This window comes from Anoplopoma fimbria, chromosome 19 (genome assembly GCF_027596085.1).
Source record: "Anoplopoma fimbria isolate UVic2021 breed Golden Eagle Sablefish chromosome 19, Afim_UVic_2022, whole genome shotgun sequence".
NCBI lineage: Eukaryota > Metazoa > Chordata > Actinopteri > Perciformes > Anoplopomatidae > Anoplopoma > Anoplopoma fimbria.
This window is the reverse complement of record NC_072467.1, coordinates 3488676-3514504: the sequence shown is the minus strand read 5'-3', so window position 1 is coordinate 3514504 and position 25829 is coordinate 3488676. Positions and strand designations below refer to the sequence as shown.

General features: G+C 39.9%; 3 protein-coding genes across 4 annotated transcripts; 1 reads left to right on the top strand and 2 right to left on the bottom strand.

Moving 5' to 3' along the window:
* Positions 1 to 1057: 1057 nt before the first annotated feature.
* Positions 1058 to 7751, bottom strand: fkbp4 (FKBP prolyl isomerase 4). The gene is made up of 12 exons (XM_054619713.1): positions 7568 to 7751; positions 7275 to 7405; positions 6589 to 6733; positions 6363 to 6505; positions 6100 to 6220; positions 4492 to 4648; positions 4150 to 4240; positions 3955 to 4038; positions 3670 to 3855; positions 3335 to 3478; positions 2408 to 2503; positions 1058 to 2277 (listed from the first exon to the last, which is right to left on the bottom strand). The coding sequence occupies exons 2-12, from the start codon at positions 7371 to 7373 to the stop codon at positions 2176 to 2178; spliced, it is 1368 nt and encodes a 455-aa protein (XP_054475688.1). The 5' UTR covers positions 7374 to 7405; positions 7568 to 7751; the 3' UTR covers positions 1058 to 2175.
* A 328-nt stretch (positions 7752 to 8079) lies between these two features.
* Positions 8080 to 16852, top strand: ddx11 (DEAD/H (Asp-Glu-Ala-Asp/His) box helicase 11). 2 transcript variants are annotated; one of them, XM_054619295.1, is made up of 28 exons: positions 8080 to 8156; positions 9302 to 9444; positions 9901 to 10107; positions 10220 to 10306; positions 10392 to 10528; positions 10622 to 10679; positions 10794 to 10901; positions 11379 to 11466; positions 11821 to 12023; positions 12201 to 12275; positions 12478 to 12555; positions 12644 to 12690; positions 13083 to 13162; positions 13284 to 13325; positions 13400 to 13467; positions 13570 to 13608; positions 13708 to 13846; positions 14159 to 14290; positions 14377 to 14489; positions 14572 to 14644; positions 15299 to 15402; positions 15507 to 15656; positions 15777 to 15845; positions 15963 to 16063; positions 16159 to 16243; positions 16338 to 16413; positions 16521 to 16675; positions 16760 to 16852. In XM_054619295.1, exons 2-28 carry the CDS (start codon positions 9316 to 9318, stop codon positions 16790 to 16792), a joined length of 2676 nt encoding a protein of 891 aa, XP_054475270.1. In that variant the 5' UTR covers positions 8080 to 8156; positions 9302 to 9315; the 3' UTR covers positions 16793 to 16852. The 2 variants fall into 2 exon arrangements, with proteins under 2 accessions (XP_054475270.1, XP_054475271.1); XM_054619296.1 differs by lacking the exon at positions 15777 to 15845.
* Positions 16853 to 17665: 813 nt separating this feature from the next.
* wash1 (WAS protein family homolog 1) lies at positions 17666 to 25258 on the bottom strand. The gene is given in 12 exon segments (XM_054620227.1): positions 17666 to 18216; positions 18307 to 18375; positions 18874 to 19032; positions 19269 to 19323; positions 19325 to 19434; positions 19550 to 19745; positions 19871 to 20006; positions 20124 to 20260; positions 21907 to 22053; positions 22197 to 22308; positions 23967 to 24107; positions 25140 to 25258. Coding segments are annotated over 12 exon segments (1413 nt in total). The 5' UTR covers positions 25148 to 25258; the 3' UTR covers positions 17666 to 18073.
* Positions 25259 to 25829: the final 571 nt, after the last annotated feature.

Below are 25829 nucleotides of genomic sequence, written 5' to 3'. Positions count from 1 at the left end.
ATACTTGATGAAATTACAAATTTTATTTTTAGCACATTGACAGATGTCAATGTTTAATAGGATTTCTGGACTGTCCAAGACCATAGGAACAGCATGAATTTTCACATAACAAAGACGCACCAAAATAAAATACTCTCATAATAAATCAAACATCCAGCCTTCAGATACATCCACCTGTAAAGAACAAGGATGCTGAGAGAGCACATCCGTAAACTGACACCGATGTCCGTGTGAAAGGCTGGAGGATCAGATCATATCAGATCAGTCTGTCCTCGGAAAGAAGACTCTAACCTCCTGACTGCTGCAGGAACACACTGGGTCAATTATTAATACAATGCAAAAACACATTTTACACTAGGGACTTTTTCAAAATAGACAAAAGCCTCAAAATAGAGATGCTTACATGCTGATGCAATTTAATCAAATTTTATGGACAGTGGAAATAATTTTTAGTTTATCTTATGCAGCTTGAAAGAACAGCTATTTAGTTCGGTCTCTAACAATGATTTTCACATTTTCTCAATTTGTTTGTTCAATGCCTTTACTTTGTCTGAACAGTGCAACAATCAAGGATATTCAATTTTTTTCACCTTGAAGTTCTGCTTTAAATAGTTTAATTGCAATTTTTACTGATTAACTTTTTGTTGGTCAACAAATCAATCAACTAATTGCTTAAGCTTTCAATCTAACCAAAATGTCTTAAATGACGAGTACAAATTATTTTTAAAGCTAAGTATGAGTCATTTTCAATTTCAGTCAGAGCTTATGCAATGAATTCACATCTAAAGCTAAAACTGGGCTTTCAAATGTCAATTTAAATAAAAACTGTGTTCTCATTATCTAAGTGCTTAAAATCAATATATATTATATGTTCCATATTATGGTGTAAAGATTAGTCTGAATTAATTGCTCCTGTGAAATACCAACTGTGAGCAGATTCCTTATTATATTTAACAAGTTCAAGACAGGACATGAAAAAAAAAAAAAAAAGAAAGCATGGAAACTTTGTAAAAACAAATGTGAAGTCAAGAATATCACACACTATCAAATTGTAGCTATTGTTTATTATTTCCTTCTGTCAGGGCAGACGAAGCAGTGACCCTTCCAAAAGACAACGATAACCTCAACACACGACCCACAGACCAGTTATAAATTAGCCCCCAATTCAGCTTCTGGTGCACTCTACAGGTGCTGTTGACTGATAATGAGCAGGGCTCACATATTCTTATTCTGGCGTACCGTCTTCAACAGCCTGATTCCGATGGTCTGTACAAGCAAACGTTCATACATGTACTTTTTTTTACAGTAAATTAAGACTAAGACTAACTGTTTTATTACTTAAGTTTGTCCAGGAGAGGCTAATTCATCTACCTTGTAGCTGCTTTAAAATGCACGTATTCCAGTTAAGTAATTGGTTGTATTCATCATTTTGAGAACAACAAAAGAAGTCACAAGCACAACACTGGAAAAAAAAATAATAAGAAAAGTACAAAGTCAATATTTCCAAAGTAAAGGAAAACAGTCCTGTAACCTAGGGGTTATAGAGGAGCGTCATCTTTAGATTGAGAAAGAAGCTCGAAGTTTGACAGCTATTCCAGGCTAAAGTCTTATTACTCCACCTATCCACAGTGCTGCTACATACGTACTTTGGGACTCAGTCACTCCAACATTCAGACACATATCTATGCATACAACAATCACGACTCCAGGAATTGATCAGTAGGCCCATGAGGAGTGTCGGATGGATAGCATTAAAACATGAGGGGTAGACGACAGGGGTAGTGCAAGGTGAATGGTCTAGCCCTTGACGGGTGAAATTCTGCACTTAACACTAGGATGCACTTTTATCCTACCCGAAACGCTGTGAAAACACATGCACAGTTCAAAGCTGTGGGTGGAGAGGGTTTAGGGGTGGGGTTGTTGTTGCACACGATTGACTTATTAAGTCCACGTCCCATGGTGCCATCAGCTTGGGTGGCCGCCACAGCTAAAACCCCGGGGACAAAGAAAGCAGGCAAGGACGCTCCTAAAGTCAGTGCTCCCATTGACATGCTCAATCTCACACACTCGTACACACACACACACACACACACACAAACAGTCACACCTGAAACACAAATGGCTGAAGTTACAAAAGTCTGAAGCACAGATGAACCATAACAGTCACTTCTTCATCTACGCCTTTTCTTCGCTCGCAACTTCCTTTTCTCCGTTCTCAACTTCCATCCCATCTTCTCCACTCGCCTTGCCCTCACTCTTCACATTCTCTGCTTCTTTCTGTTCATGAAGAGGAAAAAAAAAAAAAGGATGCGTTATTTTCTTTCACTTTTCTGTCAAACTCGCTGAAAATCTAAACATGTGCTTATCCCTCCCCCTTGTGGCTGTTTGAGAAAACACAATCCCTCACCTTTGAATCCCTATCTGCAAATTTCTGGAACATGTTGGCGTAGATGCGTTTGTCCTTCTCATGCTGCTCCTTGATACGTTTCTGACAATGGCTCACCTAGCAGAATATAATGAAAAAGAGGTCAGACAACTATATATTCATTGATGGCACAGTCAAAAGATGCAATATAATGAATGTTTTTAGATTTTTACTGGACTTCAGCCAGATATATCACTATTTTATGATCAATTAGACATGCACTAAAGGATAATATAAATATTTTAATCTTGGACTGTTATGCCACACACAGGTAGAGGTAGGCCACACTGCCTACCTCTACCTGAGTGTGACTGCTAGTTTGCTAAACTTTTGCTTTTTCAGTGAGTTTGCCTTTGGTAACGGCCATCAATAATAAAATGTTTTATTTCACTGCAATCTACAGTTATATTTATTTTTGACAGAAAAAGGTTAAGAAAAGTGTTCAGTTGCAAAATAAAAAAAGAAATGTGTGTTACATATTCTCTAGACAAAGACACTGTAAAAAAAATGTAATTGAAAATGTATCAATAGGACTCTCAAAAGATCATTTCTGCTTCTTATTATTCCTGAGAACCACGGACGTCAAGTCGTAAACAATAAGCAGCACCCTGAATCTCTGGAGGTGCCGCAGCCGAGCCGTGGCTGCTCTAACCTGTTAACATAGGCGTCGCAATACAAAGCAAAAGGAGCATCCAACAAGGAAGTAATTAAGACCGGTAGTTACACAATGAGCAAATTAACGCAGCAGCAACAGTTGACCTACAAATTGAGCAGACACCTGATATAATTAAGTACTTCTACGAGAACAACATGCTCCGGGATTCGAAACAAACTCGTCATGATGGGAAAATCTAGGAAAATAAGGCCCAGTTTGAAAGGAGTCATCCTTTAGGACACACTGCGTTATACCTGGGTCTTGGCAGCCTTGTTGGCAGGATACAGTTGAACAACCTGCTGGAAGTCATCTCTTGCCCTGTCAAACTCCTTCATACCAAACAGTGCCTCTCCCCTTCGGAACAAAGCCTTCTCATTACATGCATCCAACTCCAGAGCCTATAATTATGAACAGAGAAATGTTACAGTACTTAACATAAAGCAGTCTACCAAAAAAAAAAAAAAAAAAAAAAAAAAAAAAAGTTTACATACTATACTCGACATAAAATAATAAACTCCAACAAGTCTGCTAAATACTGAATTAATTGTCCACAAATTGTTAAAATGCGTCAACAACAGCTAATAAATACCTTGTTACAACTCTCTAGGGCTTGACTGGCCTCCTGTAGTTTAAGGAAGCACATGGCCAAATTCAGTTGTGCTGCCAGCCGCAAAGCTTTCGCATTCTTCTCGTCCTCCTCTGACAAACCAGATTCGTTTTCCAGCCATGACACGATCCTTTTGTACTGCACTGACGCCTGCTTGTATTTCCCCTCCTGAAGCATATGGAATAAAGTCATTAGAAAACATGAAAAAGTGTTTGTCTTAAAAAATGATCTTTATAGCTGTGTCGATTGTAAAACCCTCCTGTTCACCTTAAAATACTGAGTTCCCTTGTCTTTGACAATGTTGCTCTGTTCCAGCTTCTCTACCGTGTTCATCTCCCATGAGTCCTTAGCCTAAATAAAACAAAACACATGAATCACTTCCTAGAGGGGAAAATGTTGCTGTACACAAATGACATGTAATGGGTCCGCTAAAGCAAAGTTGTGTTCATAAGATCGGTTTACCTTCTCAAAGGCTGTCAGCTTGATTTTGTATTGCAGTGTTGCTCCGCCAGGAATGTTATACTTGGCATTGCCTGCATTACCAAACCCATATCTACAAATCAAAAAACACTTACAATTAATTGTCTCATTTATACCAGTGTTACCTGTTTAAAACAGCATTGCAAAAGAAACATACTACTTTCTAGAGTAGGTTGAATGATTGTTCGCCAAAGTTCAGGTCTTGTTATACATTAAGCTTGAGAGATGTAGATAAACAAATGACTGATGTGAAAAAAGGAAAACATAAAGGAACACTCTTACAAACACAGTTTATCTGATCATATTTAGTTTATCTGATCATACTTAGGCTTAATATTGAAGAGGGCCTCCTCTTCCTGCTCCATAGCCATTATAGCTTTCTCCACTCCAACTGGCAAGCCAAGACCCTCTCCATCTCCGACTTCATACTTCAATTCTCTCTCGTCGAAAACAAGTCCCTCATAGGTACCCACCACAGTTACTGAAAGGTGTTGAAAAGAATGCTAGGGTTAGAGGTTTTGTAATAAAAATGGAGTCTCCAAATATTTTGCTTTGTTAATGCAAATGTTTTACAGCAAAACTAACTTTATCAACAGTAAAGAAATCCCACAATCTAGTCATTTTAATGCTAATCAATATCAGTGCTGGTTGAATAAAGTTCAAATCTGTAAAATTTGAGACCTGCATAGGCTTTGTTTTGAACTTAAGATTTTAGAATTTAACGCAACAGCAGTTTTTTTCTGATATGGATTAATGCTGTGGTTGTTTGTTATTAGCAGGTTTGATTCACAACAGTTAAAATACAATCCAGTAGGTGCAAGCTTCCGTGGTGAGGTAAAAAGAAGCAAAATTCCTCAAATGATCCACTTCTCCAGTCCGTATCTATAGGCCATTGTGTTATAAACACTCATTTCTGCCAAAACATTACTCATGTACTATCTCTGTCTTAATCCTAACATACAACCCTGCCAGGTTTGGGAGTAGGAACATGCATTGTTTTACGTGTTGCTGCACAAACCGCAGTGATGGATGGAGGAGATGAACTACAAGTCCAGTTTGAAGGCACTACAACAGTTTGTGCTAATTTGAGTAAGGATTTTATAACTCATGAAAATGAAAGTGTGCAGTACAATATGCTCTTCCGTCACAGTGCTTGTGAGATGAACAGTAGAACTGACACAATGCTACATCGTGCATACTAAAAAAAACTTTTTGGTTTTGTTTAATCTATTGTAATCAATATAAATTCATGGCGATTCCAGCCCCTGCTCTCCAGGAAGGATGAAACTAAAAATGTTGTACAGACAAGTTCCAAGCCTACAGTGGGTGAGTGTTAGATACTCAGGAGTTACATTTTTGGTTTATCATTATTGCATCAAATAACAGGTGAAATTTGAAAAAGGTGCAAACTTTTATGCATTTCTTTATCAGCCTACCATTATCTACAATAGCCTACCTTTTCTTATCAAATCGCTTTTTGCAAGACAATCAATGGCGTAAAATGCAATCCATCATCACAAGAAGAAAAACCTATATGCAAAAACATCCTCATATATTTACAGAGTTTTGGTCTGACGTGTTGGTTGAAAGTTAATAAAGTAGACTACCATTTCTATTGTTAAAAATGAAATGTAAAAAATTAAATTACATAAATATTATTATAATCGCAAAAAGTAAAATCTCATTTTTTTGAAGGATATTCGCGGGTAAGTAGCTGTTATGTAGCAACCATATGTCTTCAGCTAAGAAGGGGATAAGTTATAAGATATTTACATTTTTACATTTGGGCTCCACCTAGAACTGATCCAACCTAAAAATAAACACTGACTCGGCTTTGCAAGGATATGGATAAATCAAACTTAAAATTAAATGTACTGATAAACACTACATTCAAAACTTTAGCCAAGAAATAGCTGTGTCTGGATGTGTTACCGTCAACAGTGGCGCCTTCATTAGGCTTGGAGTATCCCTGCCCTTTAGTGATAATGCGGCGGATGATTCCTCCATCCTCCTCTTCAGTTATGTCCTCGCCTCGAAATTCAAACAGTTCCACCTGCAAGTGTGCAGATGTGTAAATTAATATTTTAACACCAATAAAAGGATCATGGTGTACGATCTGTCAAAAAAAACAAAACAGGGAATACAGCTTAAAGCATAAAATCGATAATCTGTTACCTGATATCACTGAGGCTTACCTCAAAAACAAGTGTTGCATTGGGGGGTATCTTGGGTGGACTGCCTGCAGATCCATAAGCATACTCTGGCTTACAGATGAGCTGGCACAGCTCCCCCACTTTCATTGTGGCTACGCCGACGTCCCATGCCTTTATTACTTGACCTAAACAAAGAGAAGACGAATTTCTAAAGACTTGCTGTGCAGCTATTACAGGTGAACAACGTCTGTTAGATATAAAAACCAACCTTTGCCCAACTCAAAGGAAAACTTCTCTCCTCGGCCTCTGCTTGAGTCGAAATGGGAACCATCCAGAAGTGTGCCAACGTAATGCACAAACACTTTGTCACCGGTCATAGGCAGCTCTGTGCCCGTGCCTTCTCTTTTCACCAGCTGGAAAAGCAAGATGATTTTTCTCAAAAAAAAAGACGTATAGGATTTTTTAAAACAGTTTTAAAAACAGATTTTTAAAACAGCATCTGTTGCATCACAGCAACAGATGCACATGCAGATGAGTCCTGTGTACCCACACTGCAGTCTAGTACTTTGCATTAGGTAAAGCTGCAAATCCTTTGTGAATGAACGTGAGCTGTAAAACCCCCCACGTGTGCATGTGTGTGTGTGTGAATATCAAATGTCCCCATAAGCATGAATAGTGTTTGCATTTAGACTCTCTCCAGGGCTCCAGAGACTTCCTATGAAACATAGACGGTTGTTCTCGACAACCAGGTCAGAAGTTGACCAATGGGAGGAAACAGGAGACATAGTGCTGTCAACAGTGTGCTTCCATAGGCCGCTTTTATTGACAGTGCATTAGATTTTCTTACAACAGCTAAGATTAGCATATCCGAATGAGTCAACAACACGCAGCCTGCCAACCCCAGCTGGATGACAACACAGAACCACAACACAGAACCACAACACCAGCACGCACCTTTAAGACCCCCCCGTCCCTCTTCAGTGTGATGTCGTCTCCCTCCATCGGGATGGTGTGTTGTCCTTCACTGCTCTGCTCCTCTGCAGTCATCGTCATGAAGCAGATCTCAGCCCTCCTTCTCGTTCCTCCTGCAGCACAATTCAAATGAACATGCATTTTTGGCTACAGCTAGCTATACTTTCTGACACCACGTTTGCAGCAGGAGATAACCAGTCTCACGTCAAAGCTAGCTAGCAATCTAAAGCTTTTTTTGGGGGTGGGGAAGAAGAAGAAGAGCTAGCCTTACTTACTCGTGAATGCTAGCGAACTTAAACACACGGTACAGATTCCCAGCTAGCTGTGAGGAGACCTGTGTGTTGTCGTCGTGCAGCCGGTCACAGTTCTTGTCCAAACACAGTGTGAGGAGCTCTCTGCTGGGCTGCTTCCAGTCCACGTTGTGTGTCGTCTGACAAGCGCTTAAAGAAGGGCAGAGAATTTTCCAGACACTCTAGGAGGAACTAGGGGTTAAACCCGCGTTGGGTGCGTTTATTCTCTCACACTCGCACCTCCCGAAAAGGCGGTGCACTTGTAAAGGGCTGCGTTAAAAACAAAATATACAGATATAGCAAAGCGTCATGTTGATAATTAGTAGTGTGTTTAGTTTGAATATTCTGTAATAACTCAAAAAGCCCCGCGTTAAAGGACACGTATAGGTCGTACGGGTGCGTAGCTCCGAACACGCAAGCACGACATAATTATAAAACAAGCGCTCTTTGGTGATACTTGCTCCTGATTGGTCAGATCGCGTCCCCACTGATGTGTGGTGGCGCGTTTGTTGAACGTCCGGGATTTTCACATATTCACACAAAGTAAAAAGTCTTTTCTGGGAGATATTTGTGGGTAAGTAGTTGTTCTATGAAAGCCGTAAGACTTCAGCTAATAAGGGGATTGATTGTAAGTTAGCTAGAGATGCAGATTGCTCGCAGTGACAATCTTTACAATCAAAAACAAAAAACAAAATGCAGCGCCTGTCTGGCTGCATCGTGTCAGACACAACATCGCTATCAGGACTCAGAGCCTGTGGCTAATACAAGCCAGTCTAAACACGCTGTGTGTGCTGTTCACTTGATTAAGGGACTCCTTTTTGTTAACCCTTGTGTCATACTTAGGCTTAATATTGAAGAGGGCCTCCTCTTCCTGCTCCATAGCCATTATAGCTTTCTCCACTCCAAGAAAAATCAAAAAACACTTACAATTAATTGTCTCATTTATACCAGTGTTACCTAACATACTACTTTCTAGAGTAGGTTGAATGATTGTTCGCCAAAGTTCAGGTCTTGTTATACATTAAGCTTGAGAGATGTAGATAAACAAATGACTGATGTGAAAAAAGGAAAACATAAAGGAACACTCTTACAAACACAGTTTATCTGATCATATTTAGTTTATCTGATCATACTTAGGCTTAATATTGAAGAGGGCCTCCTCTTCCTTCCATAGCTCCATAACTGGCAAGCCAAGTCCCTCATAGGTACCCACCACAGTTACTGAAAGGTGTTGAAAAGAATGCTAGGGTTAGAGGTTTTGTAATAAAAATGGAGTCTCCAAATATTTTGCTTTGTTAATGCAAATGTTTTACAGCAAAACTAACTTTATCAACAGTAAAGAAATCCCACAATCTAGTCATTTTAATGCTAATCAATATCAGTGCTGGTTGAATAAAGTTCAAATCTGTAAAATTTGAGACCTGCATAGGCTTTGTTTTGAATTTAAGATTTTAGAATTTAACGCAACAGCAGTTTTTTTTCTGATATGGATTAATGCTGTGGTTGTTTGTTATTAGCAGTTAAAAGTTAAAATACAATCCAGTAGGTGCAAGCTTCCGTGGTGAGGTAAAAAGAAGCAAAATTCCTCAAATGATCCACTTCTCCAGTCCGTATCTATAGGCCATTGTGTTATAAACACTCATTTCTGCCAAAACATTTGTGTGTGCTGTTCACTTGATTAAGGGACTCCTTTTTGTTAACCCTTGTGTCATCTTCCAGGGAGGTTCACGGACATGGAGAATGGCAGGGCCCAATTTCCATTCCCCTACCAGCCCTATGACATCCAGGAGCAGTTCATGCAGGCTCTGTACAGTGCACTGGACCAGGGCAAAGTTGGGATCTTTGAGAGTCCGACTGGAACGGTGTGTATGTTTGTTTGCATGTATATAAGAGAGATTCACAGCAAGAGCCATTAGATTGTATTGCTCATTTTGTGTTTTTAACATATACAGTACCAGTCAAAAGTTTGGACACACCTTCTCATTCAACTACTTTGAAGAATCTAAAATATAAAACATATTCTGGTTTGTTGAGCATTTGTTTGTTTACCACATAATTCCATATGTGTTCCTTCATAGTTTGGATGTCTTCAATATTAATCTGGATGTAGAAAAAAATAAAAATAAAGAAAAACCATTGAATGAGAAGGTTATTATTATCTTTATTGATCCCCATGGGGAAATTCAAGTGTTGCAGAAAAAAATAAAAAACAGATAATAAATACCATATTATACAATAAAATAAAAATAAAAATAGAATAAAATAAAAAATAAGGTGTGTCCAAACTTTTGACTGGTGCTGTATGTCCTTCAACTCAGGGCAAGTCTCTGAGTCTAATATGTGGAGCGTTGAGCTGGCTCACAGACCACGAGGAGAAAAGGAGACAGGAGGCAGCTGCTCTGCTGAATGAAGGAGAAGCAGCTCTTTCCACTTCTACTGATCCGTCCTCGTCCTCAGCAGAGCCGGACTGGATCACTGATTTTGTGCAAAAAAAGGCAGAACGTGACTTGGTGTCAAAGTTGAAGGTAAGACTATCCGTGTATTTAAGATGTGTCCTTGGTGTGGATCTCTGGGAACTATCGACACCTCACCTGCTAAGCTTTTGAATATTATGTGATGTGTTTTTTTATGTGTCAGGAAGAAGAATTGAAAAGAAAGAAGAGGGAAGAACGGTTAGAAATGATCAGGAACAATGTTCAACTTAAGTATGCAATGAAAAGAAAAGTAAGTGATCCTGCACAGTGTCGTTTACACTTATCACTGTAAGTCAAATCTCTGCAGCTTTATATTAAAATGTATGCGTCTGCAGAGCCGTGAAGACGAAGAGGCATTTGAGTTGCTCCAGCTCAGTAAAAAGGAAGAGACCGAGCCACAAGGCGAACAAGAGGACGAGGAGCTTATCATTGCAGAATATGAGAGTGATGACGAGTCAAAGACCAGGAGCAGGTGAGCGCAGCCATTGATTATTGATTTGGTTACCAATCATTTCAAATTTTGCGACAGACAATGACAGCAGGTAGTGTTTGCTCTCATGCTCAGATTTTGTGGGGCTGACGATGACACAGACGACGAGCTGGTTGAAGAACATGTCACTAAGGTGTGTGAGAGAGACATGTCACATTGTAACTTTAATAACTGTGAAGATGAGTGATATACAACATAATGATAATGAGTGTCACACATCACCCTGAATAAATATGCATGTTCTCAGATTTACTACTGCAGTCGCACTCACTCCCAGCTGGCCCAGTTTGTCCATGAGGTTCAAAAGAGCCCCTTCAGCAAGGACATCAGTCTGGTCACACTGGGCTCGCGGCAGGTATGTGTTCAAACATACATTTATACACACCAAGACTAGCATTGAAATGGTCAGATTTAAGTATATTTGATTTAACCTTATCAATTGTGAACACTGATATAGTAAAGTGTTTACGTATGTGTTGTCTGCTACAAACTCCCAGAATGATCTATAGCAGTCAGTCTGTTTCCATGTGGAAGTTTCCAATAAAACCAATTCCAGGATTTCTCAACGTATTTATACATTTGTTACTTGTGTTTTCCAATTCAAGGATAATTACAAAAATGTTATTACATGGCTTAAAATTTTGAGTCAAATGTTAAAAAAACAAACCAGGATGTTCAAAAATCTTACATCTACAGTACATGTCTATCCATCCCACACAAAGCTTGCCATTTAACAGGAATAGTTATTTGAATTTAATCATTAAAACATGATTTTTTAACCATGACATCTGACAGGATTTGCCTAGTAAACATAAAACTGTGTACTTTCCAGAATCTATGTGTCAACGAAGAGGTGCGTCGTCTGGGCAGCATCCAGCGCATTAACGACCGCTGCATGGAGATGCAGAAAAACAAACATGGTGAGAGCCCCTCACACAGAAACTCCAGAACTACTGCTCTTAGAGACAAATATTTCCAAATAGCTAGAGATGTGTAATTAAAAAAAATCATATAACCTTTATTTGAACCAGAAAAGCTTTGTTAAGATTAAAATGTACTTTTTCAAGAGTGTCCTGGTCCAAGAGAGACTCGATAACAATGAGTAACAGTCAAACTACAACTTTAGACAGACAAAGCACAACATGCCACAATTCAGAATTAAACAGAAATGCCATTAAATAATTATGCATACATAACCTAAGAGCTGTCTTAAAACATAAAACATAAATAAGACTTGTTTTGCTTACAATGCTGCCCGTTCTGTCATTTTGTAGAGAAGCCGCAACATGAAGAGGGTGTAAAACGTAAGCGAGGCCCAGCAAAGAGTGTGTGTCCCTATAATAAAGCTTCAGCATTGCAGCAGATGAGGGACAACGTTCTGGGGACAGTCCACGATATTGAGCAGATGCTGAAGCTTGGCAGAGAGACACACGCGTGTCCCTACTACGCCACACGCCTCGCTGTCCCACCTGCACAGGTAACACTGTCCTCTTATCTCATGACATTGCAGATTGCCTGCTTGCTTTGCTGCCTACATCACTCTAGCTTGTTCCTAAATGTCTTAAAGCACTTTTATTTATTCATGAACTTTTGGTTTAACAGATTTACATTTTGTTGTTAATCTTTATGGTATATGTTTATCGTGACCCCATAGTTGGTGGTGTTGCCCTATCAGATGTTGCTTCATGAAGCCACACGGAGGGCAGCAGGGGTCCAGCTGAAGGGACAGGTAGGATTAGATGTGATTTTTGATTCTTTCATAGATTTTGCTGTCCCATCAATGCGACTATTATTCACTATTGTGAGGTATTTGAGACTGTTTGGGTTCCTGATAATTCTGCCATACTCAGATGAGTATCAATCATAATACTGACAGCAGAAATGTTTATATATTTATATATATATATATATATTTTTTTTTTTTTTTACAGGTGGTGATCATAGATGAAGCTCACAATCTTAGTGACACACTCTCCTGTATACACAGCGCAGAGCTCACTGGAGCGCAGGTTAACACAATCATACACCTCATGTACAAAATGTAGGTTTAAACTACGCATGTTCTTTGCAATATACTAATTTGTGAATCTTCTATAGCTCTGCCGTGCCCACTCGCAGCTCACCCAGTATGGCGACCGTTACAAGTGAGTTTACACACACAGACTCAAAAACTCACTAATCCACCAATTCAACAATGTACTAGTGCAGTTCCTGTTCATAAAGTGCGTCGGTCTGATAGCTTCGTCTCCGGTGTTGCTGCTGGCGACTTTCTTGATACCTGCCTTCCATAACACGCATCATTTGTGTGAAAAAGCAGACATGGACATGGACGGTCCTCTAAATACACTACAGTGTGCACATAAGGCGCTACTAATAAACGCGTAGAACTCCAGAGCTTCCTCTCAACACTGCTCTTCCTTGGGTCCTCAGCAATACACCCGAAAAGAGTGAAGTCGATTGGAAATCGAAGAACAGAAGTACATACATAATTAGATCGGCCTCCTGATTCTTGATGTTTTTGTTTCTACAACACCAGGAGCAGACTGAAGGCAAAGAACCTGATGTACATTAAACAGATTCTGTATGTGATTGAGGGGCTTGTCCGTGGGCTGGGAGGTGAGTGTGTTTAAGTTAAAATTATTAGTTTTTGGATTATTGATTACTGCCAGTATGCAACAAGGGCAGGTGGGGAAATTGCAGGGCATTTCACATGATGATGTAAATGTGATCGTTTCAGGTAAGGTGGGGCAGAATCCGCAGAGCCAGACTACACAAACCGGTTAGTACACACATAAACACACTATACACATATTATAAGTAAATGCCAACCAGTCATGTTTCTTTATCTTTTAGGCACTGAACTGCACACCATTAACAACTTCCTCTTCAAGGCTCAGATCGACAATATCAACTTGTTTAAGGTAGTTGAAAGTGTTGTAACGTTGTTAAAAATCAAAATCATGGCTCTTAAACACCATATCAAAACCTGCAAACTCTGATTATTTCACTGTCACTCACTTCAGTTACAGAGATACTTTGAGAAGAGCATGATCAGCAGAAAAGTAAGTGTTTAATATATATGTATGTATTTAATTTATGCCTCATATAAATATTGAGAGATAAAATCCAAATAAAACATTATAAGTGTCTTCTCTCTGCAGCTAGTAGGCTTTGTGGAGAAGTACGCAGGATCAGGTGTGAGTTTGCAGACTCAGAGCAGCTTAAACAAGGAGAGCCGACGCACAGAGGGCCTAAACCGCTACCTTCAAACACTGCAGAGCAACCAGAGCAATGCGCCAGGTCAGAGGGATGATTTTTATGTCACCCATGATGAACATCATCATTGCAAACATGTGGCATTATACGGTTGCAATGTGAAATCATTTACTAAATTAATTGGGATCCTAATCAGTTATTAGAAAACATTAAAACGCCTCATTTCTGAAAACGTTGACTGTCAAAGAAGTATAATGTGAGATGTGTTGAAATTGCAGATATTGTTGTTTTAGCCCTCACTCTCTGGCATTTTGCAATCAACAGACACTGAACAATGTGGCATTCCTCTGGTTGTTAAACATGATTTATCTACTCCACCTTTTCCCATGTGTGCAGTTTCTTCAGCAGACCAGCAGGGGTCAGAGGCAGAGAAAGTACTGTCTGCATCTCCCATGATGCAAGTGGAGGGTTTCTTCATGGCTCTCACCAACAGCAACACTGATGGCAGAGTGGTGGTGCACAGACAAGGTACCGTTTTCACAAAAACGACTCCAAATAAAGGACAGTAGTGAAGTAAAAGTGTTATAAAAGTCCCCTCACTGCTTCATGTCCAGGTACTTTGTCAGAGAGCAGTGTTAAGTTCCTGATGTTGAATCCAGCAGTCCACTTCGCTCAGGTGCTGAAGCAGTGCAGAGCAGTTATCATCGCAGGAGGAACCATGCAGCCTGTAAGTCGTTTTGAATCCGCTAAAACTAAACTAAGCCTTTGCTGTGTAAGTTTTGATTCATTCTGAAAGATGTGATATGTAGGTTTCAGACTTCAAACAAGAGCTACTGTTTTCTGCCGGAGTGGGAGAGGAGCGCATCACTGAGTTTTCCTGTGGTGAGTGGCCCATTTTTAAAACACTGCAGTACTTTGTAGAGTTTCTCTTTTACAGTTCACTCTCTCTTAGTGATGTGTTTATCAATATTTCTCCATTGGGGAATTTTTGATGAATAATATAATGCTTGACAAAAACGATATGAGTGCTTATTTTCCTATTTGGTTATGCATGCAAATTGACTAAGGGTCATGTCATAAGCTCACACTTGGCTTGACTGATGGAGGCGACAGATTATAACAAAACTGACCCAAGAAGAGATGATAAAAATGCGCCAACTTATGAACTAAACCCTGAAACGTCCTTTTACTGTATAAACACTAACTCTGTATTAGTATGAGTTGCTGCCTCTCATTGCACAGGTTGATTTTTTTGGGAAGGTTGTGGTATCAGAAGCCAAATGAACAACACTTGTCCTACTTCGGCACTGGCACACAAAAGGAGAGAGATTTACTATGAGCCTCAAACACACAAGATCTGTATGAAATTTGAACACAACTCAAATGATATTTGAGTATTTGCCAAATCCCCCAAAGTCCTAAGTCTTAGTTATGTTGCATAGAGCTGTTATGTGCTGTCAGAACTGTATTGTACAGGGAATATTGTTTTATTTTTATATTGTTTGTGTTGTTATATTAAATTCACCTCGTCTGTAGGTCATGTAATTCCTCCCGAGAACATTCTCCCCCTCGTCCTGTGCAGCGGTCCGTCCGGTCAGGAGCTGGATTTTACTTTCCAAAACAGAGACTCTCCACGCATGGTAACAGTCACACACATACTATTTTATGAAGTTGTTGCTGTAATTTTCTTGAGTATAGTTGCATTGTTTACACAACTATATTGCAAATTTGTGCCTGGTGACAGATGGACGAGACAGGGCGCATTCTCTCCAACATCTGTAACGTGGTGCCAGGCGGGGTCGTGTGCTTCTTCCCTTCCTACGAGTACTCGAGGCGCATCGTTTCTCACTGGGAGGCCAGCGGGGCACTGACTCGTCTGGCTAACAAGAAGAAGGTACTTCACCCTAGAAAACCACCTTTATCACGCCTTAACTCGATGGTGGCATGCTATTTTATGGGAATCACGGAGTGAATTCTCCAGACTGTCTCTAAGCTATCACAATTACTTTCTCAGATCTTCCACGAGCCAAAGAAAGCCAACCAGGTTGAGCAGGTGCTGAGCGAGTTCTCCCGCTGTATCCAGGTAAACCGTCACTGCCTCCAACATCAGCCCTCATCACCAACATTTATGAACGGTTCATGAAGAGCGTTTTGCCTCTACGATTGTTACCATTTTCATGTCTCTTTTTTCTTTTGTTAGCGGTGTGCTGCGGACGCCGGCGGGCTCACAGGAGCGTTGCTGTTCTCTGTCGTCGGAGGCAAGATGAGCGAGGGCATTAATTTCTCTGATGAACTGGGCAGGTGTGTGTGATTCATGAGCATATCGCAGCTGACAGTTGCATGTTGTACAAAACACATGATACTAAATGCTCTTTTCGGTGTTTGTGTGATGACAGGTGTGTGGTGATGGTGGGAATGCCATATCCCAACATCAAATCCCCAGAGCTGCAGGAAAAGATGTCCTATCTGGACAAACACCTGGTGAGACTTTTTCACTTTTCTTATAGCCTTCACTGTAACCACAAACTTGGCAAAACAAGTACAAGGTCACAGGACTGTGTTGTTTGTTTTTTAGCCTCATGGTGGAGGGAGGAGCCCGGGACAAGCACTCATAGAAAACCTCTGCATGAAGGCCGTCAATCAATCCATAGGTAACGATGCAATATTCATAAAATAAAAAGAACAATGATTAGTGATTCCATTGTTGGTAAGATAGTATGACCAGTATTCAAATGTATTTGACTTCCTCTGCCCAAAGGAAGAGCTATCCGTCACCGTGGCGACTATTCCTCCATTGTGCTGTGTGACCGACGCTACTCTCGACCCGCAACTCTCTCTAAACTTCCAACGTGGATCAAAACTCGCACAAGCACACACACAACCTTTGGCCCTGCTTTTGCTGCCTTACGGAAGGTGAGAAGCAAATACGCTCATCAATCAAACTACTGTGTCGTGACTAAAACTTATTCATTTTTTCTGTATATTCTTCTTTCCTAGTTCTTCTTGGAGAAGAAGCAGAAGCAAATGTAGTGTCACTTACACTGTGCCCGACTGACATTTCCAAGATCGAGGTTTGGAAACACTTCGAGGAAACCCAGTGTAACAGCGGTTATGTGCAAATTTAGTACCCCAAAAATGTATATGTTCTCATAAAAAATACTAAAATAATTAGATGGCCTCTGTTATAATAATCACAAGATTGCCTAAGCCCTTTTATTTGTTTACATTTCTTGAACATTTTGAAGCTATCAGGCCTCCGAGTGCTCCTGGCTGAAGTTCAAGGGTCAACCAGGGAGGCAGTTTGTCTGTTTTCAGTACACCATGCTGGCTTTATTTTTATTCTACATTCTATCTTTCATATCTTGCCTTCTTCTTGTGTTCTGGTTAGGAGAAGTGAAGTATATGATGTCATACTGCAGACAAAGGGGCATTTATCAGAGTGACTCAGGTATATTAGTCCTGCAATGTCTTTGAATTTAGTCTGGAACATGTTTGTTATTTTTAAATTCAGTATGTTGAGATGAATTACTGAAGCAGCTACTACACAGATATGACACACAGCGTCAAATTAGGAATCCATGTGACTGATTTCGCCTAAAAGAATGTTAAATATTTAAAGCATTTAATGTTAAGTGTTATTTAATGCAAAAATTACTTTATAAAACATGTTCGTTAAATGGTTACATGATTTCAGTGAATGTTCTGTAAACACTTGCTTGTTTAATTTAATGAAATTATGTTTTACAATGAATATGATTATCAATAAAGTGTTTTATTATTGGAGTTTTAGTGATGTTTTGATTAAACTGGTTAGACAAACTAATGCACTTATCATTATGAAGCCAATTATTGGCCATTTTACACTGAGTTTTTGTTAGCAAGAGAACTTATCACGTTTTACAATATTGTAAAGTTATAGAAGGAAAATGTCCTTTGTACACATTATGCAAAACTATTGAATGCCTTCATTATCAGTGCTTTGAAGGACCAGTGTGTAACATTATGTTTTCGATTATGTTTTCATTGTTGTGTAACCACCTGAAAATAAGAACTGTGTTTTCGTTACCTTAGAATGAGCCATTTATATCTACATCCTCTTCACTACACTCTTTTGGACTCATGTACTTTCTGCAGTTGCCCAGAATGGACAAACCAAACACTGGCTCTAGATGAGGCCGTTCACATTTTTAGTGCTTGGCCACCGTAGGCCTCGAAAACGCTTGGCACACCAGAGGACAGATCTCCAACCTCAACGCTAAGAACCGCCAAAATTCTACACACTGGCCCTAAAAGTGTTCATCGTCCATCGTGTTATGCTTCCCAGTCATCATCGTCTGTTGTCGCATGTGGAGCAGGAAGTGGTGGGATGACATCCGACATCCTGGCAAATGCACCGCCGGTACCAGCGTGAGTTTCACCAGACTCCCCACCAGCTGGTCCCTTACCAGATATGCCTACAGAGGAAACATGACACATTATTTACTGTTTGAAGTTCAAACCACTTGCATCAGTACTTTCAATACTGACGTAGAAGGGATCCTCACCTTTCCTTCGCATGGAGAGTTTGTTGAAGAGATCAGACATAAAGTCGCCACCACTAGCTGCTGCTCCCACTGCTGTGAGACAAAGAAATGCAGTAACTTCATTATCACACAATCAGTATTTTCTTTTCAAATTTGTAATTGGAGCAATGAAATGGTTTCAATCATTCCTCAGTGCCGCCGAGTTGAGCACATAATGACAACAAGACTTGTTATCGAGTTAGTTGGTATAAGCAGCTTGCTCGAAATATGAAATGTTAGCCAACCGGAAATGAAGGCTAAGATATGCTGTCTGATATTTATAAACTCAAGACAATTTAAAATAAACTATAACCTTTTAATAAAGTTGCCGTTTATAAAGCGAAGGTCACAAAGACATGGACTGCGGTGATAACCATATGAGATACATACAGAAATGGTAACATACTGACATGCGATGTAACACACTGTATAAACTCATGGGTGAATGCTAACTAGGAACTGGTCACGCTGTGCTTTGATTGCATGTCTTTCTCATCATTGTTAAAGCTGCATTGTGTTGCAGTTAATAAAACACGAGCAGAAACACACCTTGCTCTTGCTCCTTCTGTTTCTTCTTCTCCATCTTGCGCTCTTTAACGTTGCGTAACTGGGCTTTGCCGATACCTCCGGCGTTGCGGATGGACTCCAGGAGATTGGCACGTCCGTCTGACGGCTCAACCACCGCGCTGGGAGCACGAGACACAGGGCCTGCAAAAAGAGGACACAGTCAGGGGTGGCAGGGTATTTTATTAAGCCCATTGCTGTCAATAAGAACAATGTAGTGTAAGACAGTGAATAGATTTTCTCACTGTGTGTGTGTGTGCATGTGTGCGTGTATGAGGAAGTGGCAGAATTTCACCACTTTAATACAATGTCAAGCTCGATCATATTTCTCCAAGTCTGTAGTGTGTAGCCAGAATTTGAGTTGCGAACATGCGACAGACCTGAGCTTGGCGCTCGAGAGACTTCTGTGGGGCCGTCAAGAGGAGGAGGAGGGGGGAGGAGGCGGTGGAGGGGGAGCTCCTGCAGGAATGGCAGGAGCGAGGGCAAGCTCAGGGGGAGGAGGGGGAGGTGGTGGAGGAGGTGGAACATTAGGTTGGAGATGAAATCCTGAAAGAGAAAGAGATGAAAAGTCAACATCAGCTTTTCAAACGCAGTAATAACCTAAATTGTATGTGTGTGTGTGTGTGTGTGTGTGTGTGTGTGTGTGTGTGTGCGTGTTTACCATGTGCATCGCTCTCATCAGCAATAGGGGGCAGATCAGGGATGTTTTGTGTGGGTCCTGATGGGGCAAAGCCGGGTCCGAGGTCTGCGCTGTAGGAGAGGTCGTCTGCGATGCCCGGCAGGTCAGGCAGGTAGGACGGCACATCTATTTCGGGCACCTGACCGAGGTCTGGCACATAGAAATAAGACTCTGCCGTCTGTTGGAGAGAAAAAGATCAGATCAGAGACAACACTGCATCATTTAATGCATCATTGACAATCCTTCATCGAAAATAGTCACATTAAGAATGCGTCTTTGGTTGGAGAGGGTCGTTTGAGGTACCTGTCTATCCAGTTGTTCCCTCTTCGTGATGGACAACGGAGCATCAAACGGCTTCTCTTCTTTTTCTGTCTCTAGTGTTGTGTGAGTTTTTGTCACTGCTCCCGCCAGAGGATCAAGGAACACATACTTCTTATATCTTCAAAAGCACACAAATCCACAGATATGAAGAAGAGATTTAGATCTAATTTGTGTTTACAGTTAGCATCTGTGTCTATGTGTGTGTGTGTGTGTGTGTGTATGTTTGTGAACTTACAGGTTCTCTGTAGTATTAAAGAGCAAGAGGGAGCTGACAGATGAGATGTTGCGTGGCAGACTGCCAAGCCCCTCCTCTTTCTCATCCTCAGACCTCTTCTTCTTGCTCACACAGACTGGAAAATACATCAACTTCTCCTGAAAGGGAGACAAACAGACAGAGTGAGAGGCAGATCTGTAAAACGTCAACTAAATCTTGAATAACACAAATCACAAATGCCACCAAAGTGCTCCTGCATGCAGATGCACGCACGGGACGTTGCTTCTGGGGGATAGTGAATAATGCATTTCTGCACCAGAGAAATAAAGTAGTAGCAGTTTTTTTTTCCCATATCACCATGTTATCCCTGGCTGACAAAGCTACCCACACTAAAAAAAAAAAAAAAAAAAAAAACACATTTGCAAGACCAAGCAGATGCAGTAGAAAATATGCAGTTTCCTAAAATGGTAATGGAAGAACTGTGGTGTTCACTATGAATAATGCAGAAGCCTTCACTGAGCTGTGCACACACACACGCACGCAGAAAGACGGAAACAAACACACAGACAGACACAAAACCACTCAGGAAAACACTATCACAAATTTCACTTTTCTACAGGTCTATGTTGTTTTCACCTCCTTTTTACCTCCTATACAAGCATCACCTGTGGCGCAAAAGAAATGAGGAGCTTTTATGAAATTGGTAGGATGTGCTCTCCTCTGCCATTTCTGTAGAGCGATGTAACATTTCATTAAATGGATGTCAGTTGGTTATTTTAATCCGAGGTGTGAAAAATTGACACTGACATGGATGAAAGCTCATCATTGCTGGTTCAGTGATAGATTATTCTTTAATAAGGGTGATGTCAATCATGAGAAAACAGCTGTTTATACTAGTAAGTTTTAGTTAGCATATGTATGCAGATTGAAGCACATAATAATTAAGCATACTTTAAAAGGGTTTGTGTCATATACGTTCCACTTATTTCTAATATTTATCAGTTTTTGTTTCTGTCAACCCGAAGATCCGATGGGGAGCCTTTACCTGTTCTGTTTTGAGGTAGGCAGATATTAATTCACATTCATATGGCAGTTTTATAAGATATTATAATACCTCCACTCAGAAGCACTTACACCTCTCTTTCTGGAAATCTGAGCTTTTAACCTCACCCCTCAGGTTGAGCCCAGGTTTTGGACTGGCAGAAAGAGGTGATGACGCCAATTTATTAAATAAAAAAAAAAGGGGACTGGAGAGTATATTTAAGTTAGTGAGGAATCACACTGCTCATCCCCACCAGGGAAATATATGAAAGATATGCCAGGGTGCAGAAAAGAAGACCATGGATTCCAGAGGAGCAGCATGGACTCCGTCCTGGCCATGGGACAGAGGACAAGCTCTTCAGTCCTGCATAGATACTGAGGGGGGTCATGGGAGGTTTCCCCTTCAGTCTAGATATATATAGAGGAGTCGAGACTTCAGCTCCGAGCACTCCTGTCCTCATATGACCGGAGTGAGCGCTGCGTCGTCATTCTCATCATAAGATAAAAGCCATGTTAATGGAAATTAATCATGCCTCTATTTATCCCTTTTTTGAACCCACAGTTTTAGCAGTGTCAGCTTTCTAAAGAGACACTATCAAGCTAGCACACTCTTTCTGTGTCTTTTATATCAGTTACAGCACTATGGCTCATGGGCTTCGAGACATAGAACACTTTGAGAGACAATGGCTCGAATACAAAGTCCCACTTTTTTATTGTTGCATTATTTCCTTTTGTCATCAACATTTTAATGCATTTATCTCACCTGCAAGGCCTTCTCATCAAAGGGTCGAAGTTTATTCTGTATCCTGTGTCGGGGGCGATTTTGTGAGGAGGGGTCTGTAGCCTCAGTAAAGATAGATATGTAATCCTGAAGTCGATCTGGGGCTGGGTACTTAGCACTGGAGAAAACCTACACACAGAGAAGTGCCGATATAACTGACAGACACAGGGCTAATTATTTATTTCAATGATCTTGACGCCTGTGCGTGTCCTTATTGTGTATCATAGGTGCAAAGTATAAAGCTGCCCGCCAGAGTGGAGGTGCTGTGTTACCTTGGTGGCCTTCTTACTGCCTTTGATCTTGTCGACACGGGCCTGAGCTAGTCTGATCCGGTCAGTCACGCTCTGCAGCTGGCGGCGGTTCTTCTCTACACTGTCAGACACCCTGGGAGCAACAAACACATACACACCAACATGAATATGGACATACACACATCCACACACAGAGGAAGACATTTCTGAGACCATATAACACAATATAGAGGAGTGTGTAACTTGAGACACCCTATTCAACGGTTTATTCTTTATATGCACCTTGCATGCGCTTAATCACATGAATGAATTAATAAAGATGATGGGCAAGTATTACACATCTGTTTCTGAGCTCTATTAATTAGAATCAGAAACAGCTTTATTGTCCATGTATGCATACGCATACATGGAATTTGACTCCGGTTACTTACGCTCAATAATACACAGAAACAGACAAATAAACAAAATAAATCAAGGAGGTCCAAGAAGAAAAAAAGGATAAACATTAACTATTTTGTACACAGAAATATAAAAATGCAAAAGTACATATATGAACATAAAAACACAAAAAACAACGACAAAAAACAACGACAATGAAGTGTAGATCATTCAATATCAGTCATCTAATTACTAACACATCATCCCTCGAATTACATTGCAAAACAATTCTGTTAATAAATGAAATGTCACTCATTTAATTTAGTTACAGGAGACGCTTCTTCGCTTTCAGGGTGCCAGACAGGACCATCTGTTCTGTAACAGGTGCTGTGGCATTAAACGTGGCTTAGAATATGGATCTGACTGTGCAATCTATTAAATATGACATTATTTTATGGCAATTAAAACTCAGAACAGATGCTGTGATATCAACAACCATGTTGACTGTAGTTTTGTGTTTAAACTTTTTTTGTTAACTGGCTTTGTTTTTTACCCCCTGGTAGTTTCAATACTCACAATGCAGTAGCTTGTGGCATTTTTGACTTTACTTAACTACAAAATAAAAAAAAACATTTTTTAAAACAGATATACCAGTAATTAAAACACCCTGGATGAATGGAAATGTTATTGTTACAATAGTTGTACTTCCACTAATCATTTCATAATCAATTCATATTTCAGTTATTACATATTTTGTTATTTATTTATTTAATTTGAGTAAAATCTAATAAATAATGGTAAATATATAGTCTATTAGAAATGACCGTAAACACAGAGCAATGCAATGTCCTAACTTACAAAACTATTTAACTGGTATCACTTCAACTGACCATTTGTTTAACTTTCCTACGAGTGACAAATTGATTAATCAGCTAATCGTTTTTGCACTACTTAAAAAAGATACTCAAATGATGTAAACATGATATTACACAAGTAGTAGTCTGTCATAGGTTTTCCCATGTCCCTCCCAACCTCTAGCTCTTGTGTGTGTGTGTGTGTGTGTGTGTGTGTGTGTGTGTGTGTGTGTGTGTGTGTGTGTGTGTGTGTGTGCTGTTTTGTGGGGAAATAAATCTGTTTAAAGGACTAGTCTTCCTTATGCCACAAAATGCACGTTTCCATAATGTAAAACATTATATTGCAGGGTGAGGACTTGGTTTACGGTAAGGGTTAGGGTTAAGCTGGTAGCAGTCAATGCTTCTTATATATAGTCTATAGGGTTAGGGTAAGTTGTCAAGAAATGAATGCAAGTCAATGTAATGACCCTAAAATTCATGAAAACTCGACTGTGTGTGTGTGTGTGTGTGTGTGTGTGTGTGTGTGTGTGTGTGTGTGTGTGTGTGTGTCTGGCCTTGCCTTCTGAAAATATCTGTAGAGATGGTCTCCAAGTAGAGTAACGCATCTGCTATCTGATGGACGGCCTCCTCCCTCCTCAGGTCTGACTGGATGAGAGGCACGGAGTACACCTGGCCCTCCAGGCAGTGCTTCTGGGTCATCCTAAAATTCAACAATACCAAACAAAGTTTATAATCAAGAACAAGTGTTTCACAGTCAAACTGTGGATTGACCATTCCAATAATTCAAACTTCGATCTATCAGTGATGATGACAGGAAACTGGAAGAGAAAGTGTTTGTTGGGCAGCAGAGTCGCTGCCCATCTTTAGGCGCAGGCTGAAAACTCACCTCTTCAAGAAGTACTACCCTGAGCCTTCCTCGTAGCACTTATTGCACTCGTATTAGTTGTTGCACTTACTGTATTCGTATCAGTTCGCTGCACTTATTGAATTTGTATTAGTTTACTGCACTTATCCTATTCGTAGTAGTTTGTAGCACTTATTATATCCGTATTAGTCTGTTGCAATTATTGTTTTCGTAGTAATTTGCCTCTGCACTATACTTTTGCTCTGGCTTATGCTTTAAGATGCTTGTTTAAGAAAGGAGATGCACTTATGACTTCTGGTGACTAGTAGTTCTCTTGAATACCTATGTTGAATACACTTCCTGTAAGTCGCTTTGGATAAAAGCGTCTGCTAAATGACTGTAATGTAATGTAATGTAATGTAATATTGACAGACAAAGGGTGGGCCAACTCTTGAACACTGGTCCATGTCGTTAGATACAACACCACAAGACTGTCATCACCTTATTTAGACCCAGTAACGTGAGCTAGCCCACACTCCTCTCACTCCTCACACTCCTCTCACTCATCTGACTCATCTGACTCTCACATGACAATCCTGGAAAACACAAACGAATGTAGATTTCTTCGACTTCAACGTGTACATTGGATAAAGTCGGTCCCTCTAGTTGTTTATGGTCAAATAAACCCGCACTTCTTAGGCTGTTTTACATTGAATACATTCCAAATAAATAATCATAATACCGTTATGACTGAACCGATAGACTGACAGTCAGAGGGAAGCCTTTCCATGCTAAACAGATACTGAGAGAGAGCCTTTAACCGAACAAATCATTTTAATCAGGTTAACGACGGACTGAACAACAAGCAGTCGCATGAAGATGTCTCACCTGACCATGGGTGTTGTTGTCTTGATAACAGTTACACTAATTAATAACGTTTGCTAGGCTATCTGTGCTAGCATCCGAGACTACTGATCAGCAAACAGACGAGCGAAGAAACTGTTCTGTACTTCCGCATACACGTAACACGTCACAACGACGCGCTGGAGTGTTGCCTTCAAGTCCGCTCAGAAATGTCGGAATTCTGAATTGAAACATTTGAACGTCTTGAATGTTATTGGCTAACGTTAAAGGTAGGCCTGTAAGACTTGGTACCACACTTTCATTTTTAGATTAAGATAAAACGATAACACTAAAATAGTATGACTCAAGAAAATAAAAAAGTATGATTATTATTTATTATTATTATTATTATTATTATTATTATTATTATTATTATTATTATTATTATTATTATTAATTAATAATAATATTAATAATAATAATAATAATAATTATTATCTTATTATTATTGTCAGTTAGACCTTATTATTATTATTATTATTATTATAATAATAATAATAATAATATTATTACTACTACTAATAGTAGATCTAGCAGTAGTGGTAGAAGTAGTATTAGTAGTAGTATTGTTTATATTACCACACCAAAAAAATAAATGGTAAACTATCTTTTTGACAACACACCCAGTGGTCAAGAGTTTACAGATTTGAACTGGCAGAAGTGGCCTTACTTCAT